General features: G+C 39.9%; 1 protein-coding gene across 1 annotated transcript in view; it reads right to left on the bottom strand.

Annotated features, from left to right (window-relative positions):
• Window positions 1–22,499, bottom strand: part of ltk (leukocyte receptor tyrosine kinase) — a 47,663-nt gene extending 25,164 nt beyond the window's left edge. The window contains exons 1-17 of the mRNA XM_064332111.1: window positions 22,487–22,499; window positions 21,442–21,588; window positions 19,439–19,664; window positions 17,993–18,132; window positions 16,609–16,758; window positions 15,084–15,184; window positions 14,498–14,655; window positions 13,633–13,727; window positions 12,797–12,895; window positions 11,485–11,659; window positions 9,907–10,057; window positions 9,160–9,279; window positions 8,592–8,748; window positions 6,307–6,489; window positions 5,266–5,364; window positions 3,798–3,950; window positions 3,032–3,142 (exon numbers count right to left, since the gene is read on the bottom strand). Coding sequence (XP_064188181.1) covers window positions 3,032–3,142; window positions 3,798–3,950; window positions 5,266–5,364; window positions 6,307–6,489; window positions 8,592–8,748; window positions 9,160–9,279; window positions 9,907–10,057; window positions 11,485–11,659; window positions 12,797–12,895; window positions 13,633–13,727; window positions 14,498–14,655; window positions 15,084–15,184; window positions 16,609–16,758; window positions 17,993–18,132; window positions 19,439–19,664; window positions 21,442–21,588; window positions 22,487–22,499 — 2,278 coding nt within the window. The remainder of the gene's footprint in view (window positions 1–3,031; window positions 3,143–3,797; window positions 3,951–5,265; window positions 5,365–6,306; window positions 6,490–8,591; window positions 8,749–9,159; window positions 9,280–9,906; window positions 10,058–11,484; window positions 11,660–12,796; window positions 12,896–13,632; window positions 13,728–14,497; window positions 14,656–15,083; window positions 15,185–16,608; window positions 16,759–17,992; window positions 18,133–19,438; window positions 19,665–21,441; window positions 21,589–22,486) is intronic.
• Window positions 22,500–23,165: the final 666 nt, after the last annotated feature.

Here is a 23,165-nt window from a genome sequence, read left to right as displayed (position 1 = left end):
CTAAGAGGTGACAGAATAACACCAAGGTGGACTTTTACATTACTGTCTGCACTGGACTCATAGTCAGAAGTCTTGTATATTCCCTCTCTCTCCTACTTTTACCAGAAAAAAACACAAAAATATTAACCTGACGAGCTCTACTTCAGAAACAACATAGCAGCAGTCTTTAAAATGTTGGTCAGTGGAGCCTGTACAATTGCAAGAATAAAATACACATTATTATAATTATTCCTTTGTTGTTAAAGCATTACTATCAAATGTCTATACAAATAATACAAGGTTAATAGCAGTATTTTTTCAATTCCCTAGTGATTCCTGAAAGCAGTTCTGTGCAGAGTAACATAGTTAGGTAATCAAACAAGCATTACTGTAGGCACTTCATCAACAATGCATCCTCAGTTACTAAAAATACATATAGTAATATTATAAAAAGCAGAGTGAGGTTTAGTGTACAGTGTGAAGAATAATGTTTTCTATTATTTATTTTATTATGAACATATTGGGTACACACAGTCTACACATATTGGGTACTCTTGCACCGCCCTTTAACAAAAGGCCAACAACAAACTTATTGGACTCCATCACTGTGTCAGAAAGGTCTTTGACTTTGCCTCTGCAATAAAGTGCTGAAGTGAAGTTACATCTGTTAGGACCCTTTAAAAAACTGTCCCTATTTCAATTGAGCTGTCTGCCTGGATATCTTGAGAAAATGAATGCCCAAGTGCTTACAAGACTTTTGCCCCAGTGGATTTTCCACAGGGATATCAGCTAAACGATATATCATGGCTGCCTTCCTCACTCTGTACACATCCAGTCCTGTAAGTTACAGTACATAGTAAACCAGACCTTGCCACTATTTTGGAGAATCCTTCTTTAAATATTTTAAATGAGTTGGACGCTACCCTTCTATTAAAGACTAATTTTACCCATATTAATTTTGTAGCATGTAGTTCTTTGTCTTAATTGTAGAAGGAATTCAATAGTCAAGACATTCTCAGCAATCTCCTGTTCTGTCTACTGTACTTACAACCTCCCACAATGCATTTCTTTCTTGTGTGCCAACAGCAATGTAATGTCTTGTTTCTCTTTCAAAGCCTTAGTTCACTTACAGAGTTAAAAAAAAAAAATAATAATAATTCAGTTTTGTTGTATGTTTTTGATTTGCCAAGACAGTTTATATGGGAGTCTAGGGGTTCCCTCAGAATGAATCTGACTAAGTTTTGTCTTAGCGTGCTAGGACAATGTAGCTAGCTGCCTACAGACTCAACTGATTTAACAGTTACATATAGGAACTAGTTTTTGTCTTTAGTCTGTAATGTATCAGTTAGGATATCTGGATATAACAAGTTTGCTGGTTGAAGAGTCGGTGATGATGGCGTCTTAGCAGGACACAAATGTAAAATTTTCTAAAGAAAAAATCTGCAAAAATCAAGACCGACATGTTGGGCGAGAAGTGTAGTTCAGTCCATATGCTGGCTGACTCTCAAGCCATATATGGGAGGGTTACCTGTTTCCCTGCCATGGCACATTTTGAAGTATTCTGTCTGCTATTCTCTCTGCTTTATTACTGTATAAAAAAAGAACAAATACGAAAGGAGGGCAGCCTGTCTGCTCTCCTTTTAAAAAAAGGGGGGGGGGGACTCAGTAATGAACATAATGATTGCATCCCTTTTGCTGTGGAAATAAGCAGAAGAAGATGTAGATAGACCTTGTTCATTTATGTACTTCATTTCTGTAACACCGTGCTCTAGATGCATCTTGAGATGAAAGCATGAATTAACTGGAAGTTCCAGATGTCATTACAAGAAAATCATTGCCCTGTCACTTTATTTGTGGTAATGATAATTTGCTGCTATTGTAAGAGAAAGTACTTATAAACTATATCATACCTAAATAGTAAAAGCCTAAATTTACATGTTACAAAATCTCAGCAAAGCTGTTTAACTTTGTCTTTATGTTCATTTTGGTTTTAATACACTGTTCACTTTGTATATTGGTGTGCATATAAAACACAAACACACACACACACACACACACACACACATACACACACATATTTGTATTGCTATACTTGTGAGGACTTCCCATTGACTTACATTCATTCCGTAACCTCTAAACCTAACCCTAACTCTAACCCTAACATGCAAACACACACACAAATAGTTTGAAGGATCAAACTTGTGATCATAAAAAATATAGAAAATGCCTTGTTTTCAATTTCAGCTCATCAGATAATGCTGTCTTTTAGTGGCCCTTTCATAGGGGTTCAATGTGAAAGTAGCACAAAAAAAGTACATTTTACTGCCTGAAAGCAAAGACAAATATGCTGTTAGTTATAAATTCTGAGTGGCTAGTGAATTACTTAATCCACAACCCACACTGACTGCTTTTAAAAATGTCAAGCCCTGAAACACAATTCATGCCAACTCTCATTCCTAAACACTCCAAACTAAACAATCTCAGGCTATGCTCCTTCAGAGAAATGACTTCCTTAGCTAAACTGCATCAGTGCTTCGCTGTGAAACTAACTTGGGATGAAACAAATCTTCTCTACAGTGTGGGAAAGTAACATTCATGCCTTCAGCTAAAAAGGTCAGGGATGGCGAAGTCACCCAACGCCCCAATCTCACATGGGTGGATTGGATTGGTAAACAGTAGTGATTGACACAGACAATCACACTCACTGAATTTTCATGGTCACAAATACACTATGACCATGATCTGGACAGGCCTACAAGCCACACATCCTGTCTGTGGAATAGTTCAGATCTCAGAGCTGATCTACAGTATGCAAGCCATGACATTGGCCCATTCCCCTTCCACTGCATGTTTGCTTGCATGCTGAGTGTTCCCCAAAAGGACACATCATATGAGATAGGTCATGTGTTGTGTGACCAGGTGCCAAAGACAGGGTTGGAATGAGTGAATGCAGGCCGTGATCAGAGAGATGGAGCAGGGCAGGGCGGGGAACCTCAGAGCCGGTGGAAGGTGGAGGGGACAGAGTTCACACAGAACTGGAAGAATCTCTTACTCAGCATAAGGCTGATGCAGGTCAGGACCACACCCGTCACCAGTGTCGTTGCCACCACAGCCAGGATAAGTGGCAGGGAGAGCTGACCCTCAGGGGCGAGGCCTCTGGGATCTGGGGGGAGAGGGGGCAGATCAAAACATATGCTTGATTAAAACGTACAGTTTATACGTCAAGGGAGAACTGCTCAAGCACAATTAGAGAATGATTTTCAGTAATTCTACATGATACTTTGCTGGGCTAGTAATTTCCTTTCTATGAAAAATATCATAATAACTGCTTTTTGTTGTGAAATGTTTTTGAAAGTAAGTATAGTAAAAAAAAAAAAAACATTTATGCCACAGGTTTCTAGCAAATTTTAGGGTGTCACCAGAGTTGGCTTTCAATCATGGCCATGTAGCTGCATACTTTCAATTCTGACGGTGCCAGCAGCAGCTTTTTTTTGGCATTTTCAAAAACCATCAGAAATCATTCTAACCTAAGCAATGACATCTACACCAACCAGGTACCAATGCCTATGGTACAGTACAGTATTCAAAATACATTACATGCGCTGAATCCATATCACAACAAGATGAATGTAAGAATAAAACCATTAAATATTTTGGTCATATTTAAGTAAACAGTTAAGTCGTAAACTATATTAACCACAAATTGTACATCATTTCATTGCCACATGAATATACTTTATTGCTATTGACAGGGCTGTGCATATGTGATAGGTTTCCTACTTCTGATGAAACACAGGTGCGTGCGACAGTGGACTCACCTGTGCAGGTGACATTGTCCCCTGCTAGCACCTTCCCATCGTGGCAGAGGCAGAGGATGAGCTTGGTGTCCTCATCCCGCTTGCAGCTCTGAGACTGACAGTGAGTACAGTTTAGCTGCACCTTGATCTCTGCCTCCCCATGACTTTCCATAACTGGAAAAGGACAGACAGAGACATGCTCCTTATTTTAGGATTTGCATATGCCTCCCTCAGTTCAAAGAAATGACTGAGGAAGAAAAATGATGTGTTACTGGGAGAACAACCACAGCACCACTGGCCCCATGGCATATGGCAACATGCCACTGATTGAGGAACAGTGAGTAGGCAACTGTGGAATCACTTCAACCCTAGGATATGCACGTTCATATTATTGGATTTATGGCGACTAGTTTTCATGCAAATTCATGCATTCATTTAATCTCTCTCAGGACCTTTCTGAATATTACTGTTATCTTTATTCACAATAAGTAAAGCAGATCTAATTGTGTAATTTTTGTACTACCCATAAAAACATAGACTATAGACTTATAATTGTACAGTACTTTAGGCTATTCAAAATTAGTTGTGTACTATCCCTTATAACTGTTTGACTTGCATTTTCATTTAAAAGCAGTAAAGGAATTCAACCAAATGGATTCCTGATATTTCCATGTAAGTTACCTATAAGGATGTGTAAATGCTTCTCCTTGTTCATAGAGAGCACATCAGCTCCTTTGTCCTCATTATTATAAGCATTTCCCCTCTAAAAAAATTCAGCAAGCAACCTTCTATTGGACTGTCATAGGTGTACTGCCAGCAGTTGATCCACCAGTTCTCTCCCAATCAGAACTACAGTGGTGTGTTAGCAGCAGAACTATTCCTCACCTACTTTCTTTTAAAGACCGTCCTTCGACTAGCAGGATGCTATAGTGTTGAGTTGCAAAATAGCATCAATAGCATCTGTCTAAATTCAAATGACCATTATAGTCATTGCTTTGAATAAGCAAGAGTTTCAGTGATTGGTGCATAATGTTATATTCTTAAGGGTTTTGTCAAATTATTTTTTGTGACAAGTATTACCACTCTTCAGCACTTCTGTATTTCATCCAGAAGTCACCTCTGACTTGGGAATGAAGAGAGCAATACAAGAGACAAGACTAATTAAAAAACAAAATCAAACTTTTCAAAGGATTTATTCACATGCTGCATGTTACATATACTGTATATTTGCTTAAAAAAACCTTTCATATGAATGAAAAAGTGTTAACACAATTGATACAAGCTTCTTTCTAGTTCTTGTGTACATGCCCTTATATATGCATGGAGGAGGGAGGAGTTAAATTTGAGAAGAACAACAACAACAACTAAGAGAACAACAAAAGTGGGTCAATTTGGATATACTACATATCCAAAAAAAGTTGCTGTTGACATATACCTGTTCCTATCTGTGTCTGTTTAGATCTTTGTCTACAGGGGCCTGAAGACTCACCAGCCAATGGCTGCAGGAATATTTCTCCCATGGGGTGCACAAAGGAAATCCCAGCCTGTCCGTCTGCTGTGATGTCATCCGTCTCTGCAGCATCCCCGCCTGAGTCCAGAAAATGTGTGAAACAAGAAACCACTCTGGAGTAGAGATTATAAGCTACACTACTTACCTCTAGGAAATGACACAAAATCACACCATTTCACAAACTCATACCATTGGCCCACATATCATCATCATGACCGAGCATTATTTGCCATATAGCCTATCCTGTTTACATTTAGGGTGTGGGGCTCCCCTCTGACATCAGGCTACACATTGCTTCACACTTACTGTATCAAGAGTTGCTCTTTCACCATCAAATTCCCGTTGGAGGAAAAACATTCACCAGAGAGCAGTGCCTGAATGTGTGTATGGCCTAAATCTGTTCATATTACCTAATAGCCTAATTACCTGATTGCCTCAGTACACCAAAACATTATGCATTACACACCAAAAGGCCACTAAAGGTACCATCCTGTTAACCACTCTTTCTCATGACGGACAGAAATCTCCTGGGCCCAGGAAAAGCCTGTTTATAAGTGTTGAGAGTTATGACAATAACCAGTGTTCTCAGATAGACAGACAAATGCATGCATGTTTCTGCGCAATCAAGCTTGTCTGTATGTGTGGGTATGCATGTATGTACAGTATGTACATACAGAATGTATGTATGTATGTTTATACGTATGTCAGTATGTATGTATGTGCATTGTGTGTGTGCTTCTGTCTGAATACATGTGCCTGTATGCACACATGGCTGTGTAAAAATACCAATATAATATACTGTATACTTAAATTACTGGGTAATAACCACTCCGCATACTACTTACTATGTGCTGTTTAGCGTGACCATGTGCAGTATGCTAAAAATGTGCATGCACTTTCTTATTGCTACCAGAATCAAAAATGTCTACTATACAGTATTCAGACATGGCCTGTATGTGTGTTATTCTATCATTCTATGGTTTGTAAGAATGCGAACTTTGTGTGTGTGCTCGTGCATACCTCTGTATCCACCTCCACCTCCTCCAGCAGTGCAAGCTCCACCACCCCCTCCGAACCCACCGGAGGTGGACCAGCCTAGATGGGACAATGCCTGGGGGCAGGAGGACCCTCCTTCTGCCCCCTCCAGAAGAGACTTTCCAGCCCAAGGAGTACTGGACCTGTCACTCCAACCCCCACCCCCACCTGAAGAAGACAGACACATTCCACATTTGTATGAGATTAGTCTACACACATCAGTCCAAATCTGATATATTCTTATGAAGTTTTTCTCTTTTGCTGAGGGACTAATTTCTAATTTAATTCATTTATTTGGTAGGCTCATCTGTGTTGCCTTTTGCCACTGCTATAATTGTAGATTCAAACATGACTGCCAGTCTCAGCTGTGGAGATGCCCGAAGTGCAGAATGTCACAGAAATCTTAAAATCACAGTGCAATGCCTCATGTGTATTCTAGTTATGGGTTAAAAAGGTCAAGAGGGAGAACCAATCACTAGTCAATAATGATGTGGGGCCAGCTGCATAACATAGCCAAAGGTCTATGATTTAATCTGATCTAACTTCAGCAAGTCATCTACATTTTGTGGTTGCATAAAGCTTTCATACTGTGGAATAAGTCTTACATACATGGCCAAATTAGCCAAAAACAAAACAAGCATTTTCATTTTCTGCAGACGATAATACAAACACCTACTATGATATGTGTAGTGCTCTGATTTATGAGAGCACAGAAACATTTAGGAAAATTATTCCTGGTGACCTGGCTGTGAAAAACTCTGCTCCAGTTATGAAGAAAAACATGTACAATGACATTCATATTCTTGTCATCTTCAAAATCAATCATACACATCTGCTGTCAATCGAGCCAGTGGACTTTATAGGCTGTCTATGAGATCTTGGTAAAACACTTATTGATGTATTAAAAAATGTATTAAAAAGCCAAATTTGTCATTACTGAGCATGTCAGAAGTGTAAAAAAATATTTCAATTAAAATTGAGTGCTAACTATTTGGTATACATTTATACCAAAATAATGACAATCATGTATTTTCAAGTGGAACTCTTTCATATTATAAAAAATCTTTTATATTTTATAACATTAGCTGACATAAATAGTTTACTGGTTTACTGGAGGAAAAACAGAGTGAATGAAGCTTTCACGGTGAAGATGAAAGGAGGAGAGTGAAACTTACATTTAGACAAATGTTTAACTAGAAGAATGGAAAATAAAATTGTATAACATTTCATAGGCACCGCACATCATTGCAACTCTGAGATCCTGTGTGAAATGTCTTGGTGGTTAATGCTATCCAGTTGCAGAATTTAAGTGTCAAATGATCAAAGTTAGGCCAGGGGCCTCATTTATAAAAAAGTTCTTAAATTTATACTTGGACTTTGTCTTAAGATCATTTCCAAACGTGTGCTTATGTTCGATTCATAAAAGATACTGAGCATAAAAAACCTTGCTAAAGCAGGTTCTAAGAAGCCCATTTGTAACTTACGCACCTGTGATCTATAAATCTCAAATTAACACCTGAATGTGCCTTACAATCAGCGATTTCCCCTTATATAATGCTAGCACAAATGAGGTTTTAGTCAGGAATAACCATGAACTAAAAGAGAAAAGCAAACTTTTTGGAAGATGAGATCACGGCGATGGTAGAGGAGATTGAAGACAAGCAACACGTACTATTCGGTGGACTAAATAGTGGGTTGACAAATAAAGCCAAACAGGTAGCTTGGGAGTGTGTCGCCGCTGCAGTGAACGAGGTCGGGCAGCAAAAAGCTAATGCTTTTTCACCACTGGCTTGGACGCATATGCGTCCCAAACTGCAATATTCCTACATAACCAGCAGGAAAATCACTTACGTCAAGTCCAGACTTTGCGTAGAGATAAGACCATTTCCACATCACAGTAAGGTTTTATAAATAACTACTTATACGTGGTTTTCTGTGTAAGTCATACTTAAGATCAAAATTGATCGTCAGTCCATTTTATAAATGAGGCCCCTCGGGTGAGAAGGCGTATTTTTTTGGTCTCATATTTAGGCAATTGTATGCACCCCACTGATTAGTAATACTCAAATCTTACAAGCAAAATAAAACTGGTGTAATGCTTTAAACCAGCTTTAAATAGTTTTAGGCAACTTGCCCAAGGAAACAAGTATGCCTGGCAAATGATAATGTTTTTGCTCATGCGATCTTCTCATATGAGCTGTTTGTTCTGGGGGAAATATCTGAGGGAATGTTTGAGAAGCGGAAGCATTTGGACAGGAGCTGGGCCAAACCTGCGATGGCGGTCTTGCCGTTGGTGCCAGCTGCGTCTGTGTCATTCTCATACAGCTCCAGAGGAATGTGGTCCTGGCTGGTCTCCGGGTCTTCTAAATAGGCCTTTCCTCCCCCACCTGCAGCGATCAGGAGGGGCACCATGACCCCGTCCTGAAGCTGCGAAGGCAAACTGTTGTGAACACTGCTTGGGTTTCACTAATTGCAGTGGTTAAATGTAGTCCTACTGTTAGTAATAAACAGGTTATTAATTATTCATAATGGGGCAACCAACAAAGTCATACTGTATGTTAAGCAGAAGATTCCTTTTTGGTAGTGGGAAAAAATGGGCCAGAGATGATTTAATATAATAAAATTAATTAGCTGGTTAATGAGCTATCACAGTTGGCGGTCTTGCTTCAATAAACACAGACTCATCAACCCAACACTGATAATGTAATGAACATAACAAATCATGTATTATGGAGCATCTTGTACAAGATGACAAGATTTTAAATACGTTTCTTCGCATATTTTTTCTTTCTCCATTTGTGACATAGTCACAGGGGATTGTGTGGCAGAGACTCTTACCCGGTAGATATATGTAGCTCCACCCCCACCCCCTCCACCCCCAGCCCACTCTGACATTCCACGTCCATCCTCAATCACTGAAGACTCCCCCAGGCAAATCTGCTGTGTCACGGCATTCCTCTGGGTGGGCATGGCGGGGGGGGAGGAACATAAGGCATAAGGAAGTGAATACATTTGCCCAGAAATCTTTTTCAATTTACCCAGAATAAGAGCAGGAGTTGCCATTCTGGACAAGTTTCTCTTGTAATATTCCAGCTCAAGACCAATCAACATTAACGGAAATGTTCGATATTAGTGTTTCGATATTACTGAGAACAAAGCGATGACATTAATGGATCAAGTGTGCAAATTTTCTAAAATTCCCATATGTGTGCATGCACATTAAAAAGGTTGTAGGACATTGCCTGTTATTTTTTTTTCTTCATTCGCAAGCTACATAATTTTACTTGGCACACTGGCTAGAAAGCCAAAGACCAAACAATCTGGGAATCTATTGATCTTGGTTATGCTCTAGATCTACTTCCGTCCCATCATTTGGTCTTTTTGAGTGTTTGATAGCTACTTGTTCAAACAACAATTATTGGCACTGTCACTTTTCCATAGCTACTAGAGTTGGCGTAGAAAGTTAGTATGGCGATGTTACATGTTCTATGTGTGAAAGCAGATTCTAAAAAGTATACAGGTTGCGTTTTGGAAAGAACCACAGGCCAGCTGGAATCAGACCCTTCAGGGTCTTCGCATGCTCACCCCTGGACAGGCATCCTCGCCATGGTGCCCAACCAAAATGTAGAGGATATCCCCCTTCTCCAGGGGAAAGATGGCTGAGATGAAGACCCCATGGGAGCGTTTGTTGTGGTTCTTGGCTCCTTTTCCCCCTGCTGCCCCATAAGCAGAGATCCTAAGTGGGGTACAGAAGCAAAAAGCTAAAGGTGGACAGAGAGCAAGTACGTACTGCAGACTGAGTGCACTGCGGAGAGACATACCAAGAGTACTCACTGCAGAATGAGTACACTGGAGAGAGACACACCAAGAGTACTCACTGCAGAATGAGTACACAGGAGAGAGACACACCTAGAGTACTCCCTGCAGAATGAGTACACTGGAGAGAGACATACCAAGAGTACTCCCTGCAGAATGAGTACACTGGAGAGAGACACACCAAGAGTACTTGCTGCAAAATGAGTACACTGGGGAGAGACACACAAAAAAAGGTAAATTCTTACATGATCAACATGTTACGTTTTCATTCCTTGCTTCTATCATGTTAGCATAATAGCATTAGTGTTTACTATATTTTGTTCACAAGGTGTTATTCTGTATTTAACAAGTCATGTGTGTTTTCTTGTATGATTATGGCCACTTTCTTACTAAAAAGTATACATTAATTTTATGAGGGATATCGGGGCATATCTGAACAACATTTAGTCTTGTATAAACATATTTACTATATATAGTACCGCATATGGAATTAAAACCCAATCTTGCCTTGCCTGTCTGCAACAGTACAGCTGACAACGAAAAAAAACTTTAGCTACACGTTACAAAGCTTCTATAGGTGGTTAAATGCTGCGGTTGGGGAACCTGCAAAACAAATTGGTTGTTATTTTTATTGCATTCCCCAAGCTGAAGACAAATTTGGTGTGTGTCTGCTGTGGATAAAACTTTTTGACATTTGCAGTCAATGCCATAGACAGACACTGCTACAGTACTTTTGTTCCAAAGCAAGCTGCTTACTGCCTATTAATAACATTATATAACATATCTAGTCTATTTACTGGAGTTAGCTGAGTGATTAAATTAAATCAAAAAAGTTTATTCGTCAAGTGCACGGTTAACAATACTTCAGATAGGCAGTTGTTAGCTGGCAATTAAATGCTTAAAGTTAGCCAGCTTCATGTAGCTATGTGAAGGGAAAACATAGCGCTGAAACAATAAGACAAATAATGTAAGTATAAATAGAGCTGCTGGTGAACCATCTGGTCAGTCAATAGTAATATCTATGCTGCCACCCACATGTAAAGGTTGGCTCAGTTACCCACATGTAAAGGTTAGCTCAGTTACCCACATGTAAAGGTTAGCTCAGTTACCCACATGTAAAGGTTAGCTCAGTTACCCACATGTAAAGGTTAGCTCAGTTACCCACATGTAAAGGTTGGCTCAGTTACCCACATGTAAAGGTTGGCTCAGTTACCCACATGTAAAGGTTGGCTCAGTTACCCACATGTAAAGGTTAGCTCAGTTACCCACATGTAATGGTTGGCTTAGTTACCCACATGTAATGGTTGGCTCAGTTACCCACATGTAATGGTTGGCTCAGTTACCCACATGTAATGGTTGGTTGCGGGCACCCTCCACATCTGTACCCCCTTGAATGGCCCATCTTTGCCCACAGTGACACTGACATTGGTGTTTCGGTAGGCGTTGTCACACTGGGCCTGTGTGGGCCCCCGAGGACCACTGGCACCACAGGAGGTGAACCACCAGGTCATGAAGGACACCTCTGAAAGAGAAGTGAGAGAAGAACAGAGAGCAAAGTGGGATTAGAGCTCATATCAGATTCTCTTTATAAAGCGACACACAAACACAGGACAGGTGCAGAAAGGACCAACTGAAATTACACCACCTCATTGGACAGTTGAACTGAATTAATGTATGTCAAGGCCACTTTTCAAGAAGTTAATTTCGTCAGTGTCTCGGACAGGTGCAGATGTGTGTAGAGTTTAGCGTACTGGCATTGTAGCTTTGAAGTTCAGTGAACAGTGAACATGTATCAGTGTGGGGGGTGTTGAACCTGGATCACTCCTGTAAAATTCAAAGATGTTTGACTTCACAGAATGTGTGAAAAATGTTTAAATAATAAGTACCATTTAAGAACATCTCTCAAACAAATAACTGTAATAAGAAAATGCACAAATCTATGCATATTGAAAATGAGGCCATATTAGATCTAGATGCAACTCCCCCTTTTAGCAAAAGCAAAATTTATGGACCAGCATGAAGATCTGCTAAGACACACATTTTATGTCCCAAAGACATAAACAGGTACATTTACTCATATTTAAATTGTGAATATTGTGTCACAATATTTCTCCAGTTATAATTACATTTATATAGTGTTTTTCCCGAAACTCAAAGTGTTTTTTCACAGTGATGAAGGGGAAACACACATTAGCCATAACCAATGTGTAGTACCCACCTGGGTGATGCACGACAGCCATTTTGCGCCAGATTGCTCACCACATAAGCTGAGGTGGAGAGGGAGAGAACACTTTTTTGCCAAATAAACTGGGAGATGATTAGGTGGCAAGCTGTGAAAGTGTCATGGGATCTTTATTGACCACAGTGAGTCAGGGCCTTGTTTCATCTGAAAGATGGCATCTCCTACAGCACAATAACCCCATCACTGCACTGGGGCATTGGGGTTTATTTAATTAGAGGGACGATTTCCCCCTACAGGCCCACCAAGACCACTCCCAGCAACAACTCTTTTTCCTAGGAGATCACCCATCCAAGTACTAAGAAAGCCCACTTGCTTAGCTTCAGCCTTTAGGCAGGAGCAGGATAAATGATGCTATGGCTGAGTTATACCTGCAGCCATCGAGTCCAGTATGGCCATTCTAGAAGAGAGGCGTGGTACCTGATGCAGAGGGTTCTGGGAGAGGGCTGAAGAAGTCCAAGTCATCACTGTCGTCCATGTCATGGAAGAATCTGTGTCTCAGGAACACTGGGTCTTGATCTTGAATAGGAAAGGGGGCAACCAAGAATAAATTGCACAGAAGTCAACAAAATAACCAAAAGTCTCAAGCAGCTAAAAAATATGTGACTAGATATGATAATGATGGAAATAGCTTAGAAAAGACTTCAGAGAGAAATTATCAAGACTAAGAGCCCTATAAACCTTGGCAGGACTGTAGGACATCCTGAAATAGACAGGCAAATATGAAATATTATATACAAGCTTATGATGGAGGCAGTTATTTAAAAGCCCAGATCTGCAAAGGCCAAATTACAGTGATGAAAAATCAGGCCTTTGACTATCAGCTGCCTGCTGTCTGCTGCTGTCTGCCTGCCATGTCTAAATATGCATATACACTGCTACAGAGATCCCGCCTGCCCTGCTACCATATACCATGGCCACCCGTGGCACCATGTGGGGCCGTGATTACCTTTATACTGCGGGGCGCTGTGCCTGAAATGGGAAACTACTGTAAAAGACTCTTAGGCTCACTTCCGCAGGCCCAGCAGGGCTGTAGACATGCTGAGCTTTTACATATCACTGAGGATGTTTGTGATCATGGGTTGAGCTCTGTTCAGCGCTAGTTTCTGGAATGAAGCTCATTTCTGAGAGGCCAAAGAAAACCACTGGCCTGAATGAGCTATCAATGCACCAGTCACACTCAGCACACTGGCCAGTGATAAACCCTCATAGAGCCCCTTGGGTACAAGAGGTTGGAATCCTGTGGAGGTGCTTACCTGTGTCATAGCAAGACGTTGAGAGGGCAATCTGATCAACAGCGATGTCTGCATTTGAGTTGCTCTCCCACAGGACACTCAGGCTCATGTGGAAGCTGTAGGAAAGGAAGGAAAGGAAGTGTATAACCCTCCTGTATACTACAGTATGTCACTGGGCATCCAGCAAGCAACAACAAACAAGGTTTATACAAGGGCAAAATTTTTTATATGAAAAAAATAATTTAAAAAACTATTTTACGTTCAACTTATGCATTCATATTTGTTTGATTCAATGATGTTTACCCCACAAAATGTAATTTGAGGAAACAACATTACTTTCAGTGCATTACCCATAAGCAACAAAGGCTCAAAGATTCATATTTAGACAGACTGAAGTGTATACCATTTTCGAAATTTATTATACCATGAATAATGCACTTTCCTGCTGTCAGGCCCAGGCTGAAGTCTGACTTTAAACCAGGGCCAAATAGAAGTAACTGTTTGCAGGAATGGTTTGAGAGAGGAGGACAGCACAGAGCAACAAAGGCAACTACAATATGATGTCAACAGGAAGGCCACAAATTCAGACAGCGGAATACAAGAAAGCCTCTATGTTGTTCCTGTCCTCACAATGCAGAAAAAAATAATCAGGAGAGTTTGTGAAATACTCCAAGATGTATGCAATGCTTGCCCCAATGTTACTGCATTTGGCATATGCATTTGTTCATCTGTCTGTCCTCATAAACGAAGTGGAGTGGCAGTGTGTTTCACCATTAAAAGCTGCCTATAAACAAAGTGAGGCTCTGTGCAACCTGGCTGTATGGTGTTCCTCTTCATTCAAAAACCAGTGATACACCAGTTTCCACCAACAGAGCAGGCAGTGTACCTGTTCAGAAAGTCTGACAGAAGGGTTACATCCAGCCAGCTGTCCTTAAAGCTTCCCGTCCTTTCCCACACCAGAGGGGCCGCGGTCGTCCCATTCTCCTCCACTGACAGCGACACTGTGCCGTTAAACTCCCCAAACAGGTACAGGAAGAACTGCACCTGCACCGGTACCAGCACACAGACAGAGGAGAAACACAGGTCACAGATGAGACCCAGACACAGGAGAAAGACAGGTGTCAGATGAGACCCAGACACAGGAGAAACACAGGTGTCAGATGAGACCCAGACACAAGACAAAGACAGGTGACAGGTGAGACCCAGACACAAGACAAAGACAGGTGACTGGTGAGACCCAGACACTAGACAGGTGGAAAAACAGAACAAAGTCGTAGCTGTGAAACTATAAAACTATGCCCCTGGATGACGAGGTGTGGGTATGTACACACAGCATAATTCAATTTGGGGTGTACATGTGGATTATATCCTTGTGTCTCAATCTCCCCTGGTGGCATTCAGCTATTAACCAGGCTATTTATGTCTGCTGCTTGCTGTGAATGTTTCTCTTTCTGTCCACAAACGCATCTTACCTGACAGTCCCCACTACCAACTGTTGCTGGGAGAGGGGGGCTCTGAGCCAGGGCCACACCTCCTGTTTCACTGGACCTCACTCTCAGGAACAGGAAGTGACCTCAGGTGTGACAAGGTAAAAATCATCTTTATGATGGCATAATACATTTGAAAAGCCTTGCCCTCACAGAAGCTGAGACATGCATTAACATATTCATTCCAAAGCCTTATATTCTAAAGAATTTTTCCTTGAAAATTTAAGGGATACAGCTTGTTTCATATCTGTTGGCAGACTACCAGTCTGTGTTATTAAATGGAGTTCTTTTGCAACCACTAAAATATGCCCAAGTTATGTGGAGGAAGAAACCATTCAGAATTTAAAATGCATGAAATCGATTATGCATGATGTTTTTAAAGAAAACGTGTCACCTAAAACAAAACCATTTTTTAATGTGAATTTGTGTAGTTAAGCCAAAAATATAGAAAACAATGTGCAAAGTAATAACTAATCAGACCATTATTAGCAATCTAGTAACTAGACTAATAATAATGGACAAATAATAAGGATAATAGAATAAGAATAATAAAGATGCTGAACTCTGGACTTCAGATTGAACAAAAAACCTGTTGACTCTTTTGACTTATTTTTTAAATATCTTTTTCAATGATGTTACTATAATGTTTTATATTATTTTATTTGTCTTTGTGGCATAAACACCATGTGAATTTAAACAAAGTTTTCCACTACTATATAAATGGCCTCTTCTGCCTGACATTTAATAACTAGAGTACTGAACAACAAGTTGAACAACAACACAAAAGGCCGAGAAATAAACTACACAACGAATTTGTGTGGTTAAAAAAATCACAGATCTCTACATTAGTTATTTTAAAGTGTGTGATACTAAAGTATATTTAACCTACAGTAAATCATATAAATACTACCTTGAGAGGTTCAATGTTTAATTGAGAAGTTATTTCAGTCACTGCTTTGAGATTCTGAATCTGGGAATGAAATCCCACTGAAGCACTCCAAACCACAGGTTTTCATGAAATCTGAGTACTGTGGAAAGAAATGTGGGGAACTGTCTCTGCATCCACACTTATACTCAAATATTCCCTACACTCCATATCCAAGCAAAAACAGAAACTGTAGCTTCTCAAAATGTTAACTTACAGGGAGAAAGCCTTTACTATGTCCCTGTTAACAGTCAATATAGCCATAAAGCTGGACAAATAAATCATGCTGTCTCAAATTATTATTACAGCAGCAGTGAGTATTCTCATTTTTTAAATTATAACCTTTATTTTACCAGGAGAGTCCCATTGAGACAGAATCTCTATTACAAGGGAGACCTGGTGAAAAATAAGACTAAATAATTATATATTGATCAATGGAGGTGGCACATCCTCAATATGGACATTGTGACAAATAGCATGCTATGTTCAGGATGTAGTGATTATAACTTGTGTAGCCAGAGGTTAAAACAGCATCCCATCTGGAATTTGAACCCGTGACCTCCCTGGTTGCCACTTGAGTTTTACCTTCAGTGTTCTGCAGAGTTGTGCCCAGGAGGTCCTCACTGGTGGCCAACTCTTTGCCACTGACCAGTGTCCAAGGGTAGGGGTCACCAGACAATGACCATCCGCACAGGCCTGACTCAAATGAACAGTGGGACCCCAGAGGCATGGAATCTGGAAGACAACAAATAAAGAAACTGTTTACGCAGGACATTATCACAAAATCTCTGAAGGCCTTATTTCCCATAGACACATGGAAATCCACTTGTGAGACTTTGATACAGCTGTCAACACTTCTAACAACTTTGCTTAATGGGTAGGCTAATTTGACGGAAACAGAAATAAAAGCCAAAAAAATTCTGCAAAACTTATGGAACTTGGCAGGTACGTAAAGTCAATATCTCACCATAGCTATTGTCAGTGTAGTAACACAGTTGAAATTTCAATGTTTAAAAATGACCTGAAAGGTTTTTTAAATTACAAAACCTGCACGTGCCAAGAACACACTAATATCATTAATAACAAATATTTGTAAGTTCTACACTAAGTTACGCAGAATTCAAAACTACCACGTATTGCCTACACTATTAAAGTGCACCTACAATGTTTTTTGTGAAAATATGCTGTACTACTGTTTTAACACTGACTGAGTAAACAATGTGTCCCTGTGTTCAAATGTAAAAATATTGCTGTTCTGCAGTGTTAAAGCACACGCACATGAAAAAACAATAATACAGTAATGGTGACATTTATTATGATATGTTTCAACAGCAAAGGGATCGTAGCATACCTATGCCTGAAAAGTGGTTACAATTAATTCCAGGGAATGCCAGTATTACTGTATGTAGGCCAGGAGTTCCCAGACTCGGTCCTGGGCCCACCTGTGTATGTCATTGTTCTTACCACAATTGCAATATGAACATGTAAAGCTTATGCTTCATGGCATGCAAAGCCATTTCTGATATAATGTGGCTTAAGAGGGTAAGTGGGTAGTACCTAATTAAGAAAAATGAACAGCTTGTTAAATGTTTGGTATTGCAATTGTAGTCACAAGGACAGCCAGCATACACAGGGGGCCCAGGATTTTGTTTGAAATCCGCTGTTGTAGGCTGATTGATGTTCTCTTTCTGGTTTCGTGCCCCAGGGGCCAGTCTCTGTGTGCCTCATATTTGCCTACATCAAAGTGGAAAGACTCATCATCCACACACTCCACCCTCAGCCCACAGTCACCTGTCTCAAAGCAGCCAGTGAGAGTCAACAATGACTGGCAGTAAGAATGGCAACCAATGACAGCTTTGGAAAGCCATCTGAACATACAGAATGACTGGGTAAACCTTGCCATTTCTACATTGCAGAATCATTTGTTTTGAAGCTATGACCACCATTTGTCCCCAGCTCTGAGGCTTACCCATGTTGCAGTTCTTCAGCTGTAGAGAATCAATGGCCAAAGTGACCCCGCTCTCCTCCCCGCAAAAGGAGTAGAGCAATGTCACCTGAAACGGCTCCTCAAGCTGGCCAATGTGTGCTTCAAGCACCTCCCATTGTTCCCTGTACCCATCAGAGAAAGGCAGAGTCAGGACACACCCAAAGAAACAGAATCCTTAGACCATAGAACCTACGTATTAGGTTTTAGTGAGAGATTTTTTTTTGGTGGATACAGAGTAATCTTAGTTGGAGCCAATGTTTTCAGAAATATGGAATTTAGCCATGAACAATTCATTGCATATGCTCTGAAAATAAGCATAGTCCAAACACTCCTGGTAGCCTCTGTGCCTGTGTGTGTGCATGTTCAATAACACAGACGCAGTTTTTCCAGCTCCAAATCTCCAGCTGGCTTTCACAACCTTGCTTATCTGCACAAATGTTAGGCAGTGGACAAATGCAATCTGCAAAAGAAGAGCTGCTCTGAGATCAAAGAAGTGTGTCAACCAGGTACACACACTGGTCAGTGCCAGTCCTGTCAAGGGGGGGCAATTCCCCCAGGCACCAATGTATAGGGGTGTAACAATAGTGGGTAATGATATTAATTTGGTCCATCATCACTACAGTTATTACTGGACCAGTTTACTACTTTTTGCTTGAGCAATTTCTTCTTTTTGAAGCTTGGTCCGTGGGTGCCATTATAGCTAGGGCCAATTCTGATGCTGGTTGCTCTTATTGTATGCTCCTTCTTTAGTGAAGACTAATTGGGCCGGTGCAATTTTTCTGCCATTTTGAACTGAGAAGGAAATAAGTAACAGCACCAAATTCACAGATTTTTATGTTTATAATTCCAAATAAAAACTATAAAATGCATGTGTTCATATGTACAACCTTTGGGAAAGTCACTGTACAAGCTGGTTGGAGTTACTTAAGTGAATTGAAATCCCACAAACTCATTGATGGCCCTATACTAGCCTTTGTGAAGCCAGCAGATGAGGAAGCATCTGTAATTATCTGAAATATCTTTTACTGCATACAAAAACTGGGCCAGTTGAAAACAGAAAAACTTAAATAATACCAAAAACTGTTGAAATTCAACCATCCTCTTTAAGCCTTTCACAGGCCAATGGCACTGCTCTATTCCACAGAGAAGCTTCACAAAAGCTCTCAACTGTCTCCATACCAGACAGGACTCAGTCCAAAAAAGTTTTTTCATCAAACACAATGATCTGTATTTAAGCTATTTTATATGTTATTTAAAAAACTATCAAATTGCATTAACTTAATAAGTGTGTAAGATTTCCATCAAGATAAGTATGTGGAATTACCGAGACCTATGAAATACTAAAGAGCTTGAAGATGATGCAATACAACAATTGTTGTTATTGTTAGAATGTTGTGGCTACTGAGTAAATGATAAGAACTAGCCAACCTGGCAACATCCCGCTCTAGATGGCTGAGCGCTGGAGAACTGATGACTGAGGCGGAGTCCAGCAGTTTGATCCGAACAGACAAGTTCCCGTGGCTGTACTCTGGCTGAAACCGTGCCAGCTGCAGGTGGCACAGTGGCCCACTATCGGAGAGCACCGGGCTGGAGAGGGAGAACTCACAGCTCCCCGAAGCCTCTGCTGCTGTGGCCATTAACAGCAAGAAGTGACCTAATATGGAAGAGAAGAGAGGATCGAGGACACAGGTTGGGGTTAACAAATGAACTACTAAAGCTTTATCAGGTTGAGTTCTGTCAAGGGAAAAAAGTTGAGCATTATTCAATAAAGGTACATTCTGCACTGATGCCAGGAAGATTGATGTTATACTTTTGCAATACTTGGAATATCTTGCCAGGTCATGTAATAGAGCCTTACAGAGTTCAAGTGCAGTGCAGGTCTGACACTGTGCTGGATATTCTCTCAGCTTTTGGTAAATCTAAATCCTAGGTTGACTGAATGACCCACTTTGTCATAATGTATTCTTATGTGCTTATGATCTTAGGTTAAAAATGACTGTTGATAATGTATCTGTTGTACAAATATTTTTGCATGAAAACCTTATTTAAAGTTTTCTATTCCTTCTCCCAAAAGTACAGTCTGCCTTGACATCTGCATTTGGCAGCACGAGGAACAGCATGAAAATGTCAAGGCAGTGCTAGCTTTGTTGGGCTTGTTGCTCATTTCTTGTGTGGGCTTTTTTGTTGTGAGCATAGCTCCAGCACCATCACATGAAAATGCTAGCTCTACATTTAAAAAGTCAGCAGACTTCTTCAAACTTGGTCCTCTGTGTTCATGTATTGTATATGCTGTTGCAATAATAATTTCTTAAGCCTAATGTTTGGCCTATGTCTCTGACTGTTTTTTTTCTTCATATTTCTCAGCCTCATAATGGCTTCCTTTCATTGGCACAACTCTGGTCCTTATGCTGACAAATGCCAAGAATTGACTCCAAAGGCAATCAAAAGCCTAAAATCAGAACTAGATACTGAAAGCTCTCTTATACACTAAAAAAGCAATTGAACACATCTGACTAACCCAGAATCACCTCTGAAGCCATTACATCCAGAATTTGTTTCTACATGGTGAAAACAAAATGTATTAAAACCCCTTAATACAAGCTGAGAATCTGCACTTTAACCCCATGTGAACCATTTGATTACAAATTACAAATAATTACAAATTATGGAGTTACAGAGACAATTCAAACACATTTGGTGGCAATTGGCCACTTGGGGGCAATATAATAGTAATTTAAAAGTGCAGTTATTAAACAATCATAACTCTGCACTACTTGATCTAAAGACTTGATGCCGTAGATGTCCCTCTTCACAAAGAACAAATCTGCCCCAAAGAACCATAAAACCAACATATTGGATTTTCCACCATTTCAAATTTTCTGAAACAAAAATTGGCCAAATTGCATGAAATTTGGTATTCTGCTTCATCTCAGACACCGTTATATAGGTATTACTTTTCTTGTGGTTATGCCAAAATATGGCAATCGAATGAATTTTCAGCAGGCGTGACTTTTCACAAAAATGCTAAAAATTCCATAACCGTTTCACACAAAGTTATGAAACTTGGTATAAGCACTGACAATAGGATTAAGAAGACTGCAGCCCTAATGGCTAAGCCCAAGCCAACCCCATGGTGGTGCTGTAGAGATCCAAATATGAAGAAATATTTAAAAATTCACAGTTTTTGTATGCATTGCAAGGTTAGACACTGGCGGCATTTTTCAGTAGAATGCAATTTGAACTGTAGTAATTATAATTAATATAAATAAATTTTCTTTAAAACTACTTCCTTTTCAAAGAAATTGCTTAGTTTCAGGTGCTACTTATCACAAATAGCACTGAGAAATTAAAAATATGCACAAAAACATGGTCTCTGATAATCGATCGAAAAAAAAAGTTTCATGGCCAGCTTTGTAGTTTGTCACTCTTACCATCGGTGTCTCCAATAGAGTGATCAGTGGCTGGCCACACAGTCTCCATGCTTGCCCTCTGTTGCTCTGGCGATGTGACATGCCAGTCCCCTCCACTGTGATTGGACAGGGTCCATGAACAAGGTGATTCAAAATCACAGGATGCAGCTGCAGAAGGATGAACCAGGGAGTGAAATAAGAGCCTCAAAATAAACTATATTCTCATTTCTCTCAGTGACCTTTTTCACCTTTGCGTAAAAGGTTGCGAGGTTGCGTAATTATGACCATCAGTCCGTCAGTTTGTCCATGACAAACATATGGAAAAGTATTGGTCAGATTGCCATGGAAATCGCATATTCATGTTCCCAAGATGAATTTTAGTGACCTATGACCTTTCCTCTAGCACCATAATCAGGACAAACTATCAATTTGTGATAGATATATCTTGAAAAGTAATGGCTGGCATGATGTATATGTAAGGGATAATGACCAAGGGACTGTGCATTATGCAGTTTGAATGCCCATTGCGGAGGTTAAAAAAAACAAACGTAGATTAAAAATGCATAATGCACAGCCCCTTGGTAATTATTCTGCTTATACAAAGGCTGACCGACAAAAAGCATAAATTACAGTATAATCAAAAGATTTGTTTCAAAATATGTGATTCTACTGCAATGGAAACGTTAGACCTACTAACTTCCAGCAAATTTCCCAAACCCTATAACACTTAGCAATGAGCGTGTCTTTCTGGTCACTCTCAACTGGGTTAGATAGAAAGCTAGCTTTATGCTAAGTTCGCTATTACTCACATTACCTTGCTAATATTAAAATTGGGTTTTAAAATATTTTAAATGGATTTTTATGGTCAAAATGGTCTCACTTTTTATCATCAAATATTGAATTATATTCAAAACAGAGGCTAAACTATAAATGTAATCATTCTCAAAGCTATGGAACAAGATGTGTCCTGTGTGAGTTCAATTCATTTACTTTCAACTTACGGAACAATTCTGTATTTCATGGGATGGTTGGCAACCCTAAATCAAGCTATAACTAGACTAGCTACTCTCTACAGTCATTCGTGGACGACAAGCTGTCTATGCTTGAGTTGGCAGTGGATGTTAACACTGTTGCAAGTATGATATATTAACAGGTGTCTAGCAATTTATGACAAAAAATGTTCATTGTCATGTTCATTTTATCTGGTCAGACTGTTGATGTGAATTTGTTTATAACCATGATTAAGCTTTTGCGTGTGTTACTTCATAGCCGGATGTCTATGGAGAAATAATGCACACCTCCCAGCCAATCAGAATTGTGTATTCAGCCAAGCCGTTGTATAAGCTGTGAATATTCATGTTTCTGTTTTCCGTCTCCTCTTCAGCAAGTGAAGTGCATGCTCAATTGGATTTAGATCAGGTGATCGATTTAAAGCTTTGGTTTAAATAAATATATAAATAATTAAATTTAATCCTTATATGCTTTGATGGAGTCATTTGTATGACTGGTTTCCACTGAAAATAAACAAGGCCAAGCTGTGAGCAATTAGGTCTTGCTGCAGACCTTTGTGGCCAATGAGACATGGAAGTGCCATAGACCCCAGGGGCCTCACTGACAAAACGAAACTGGGATGCTCTAAAAAATAAAAAAAAACTGCTTATCGTGGCTATGTACCTAAACAATAAGCTTAAAGTCCTAAAATATGTAGAGATGAAGCTATGACTAACTACTAACAGTGTGCAAAA

This window comes from Anguilla rostrata, chromosome 1 (assembly GCF_018555375.3).
Source record: "Anguilla rostrata isolate EN2019 chromosome 1, ASM1855537v3, whole genome shotgun sequence".
NCBI lineage: Eukaryota > Metazoa > Chordata > Actinopteri > Anguilliformes > Anguillidae > Anguilla > Anguilla rostrata.
This window is presented reverse-complemented; position numbering and strand designations above follow the sequence as displayed.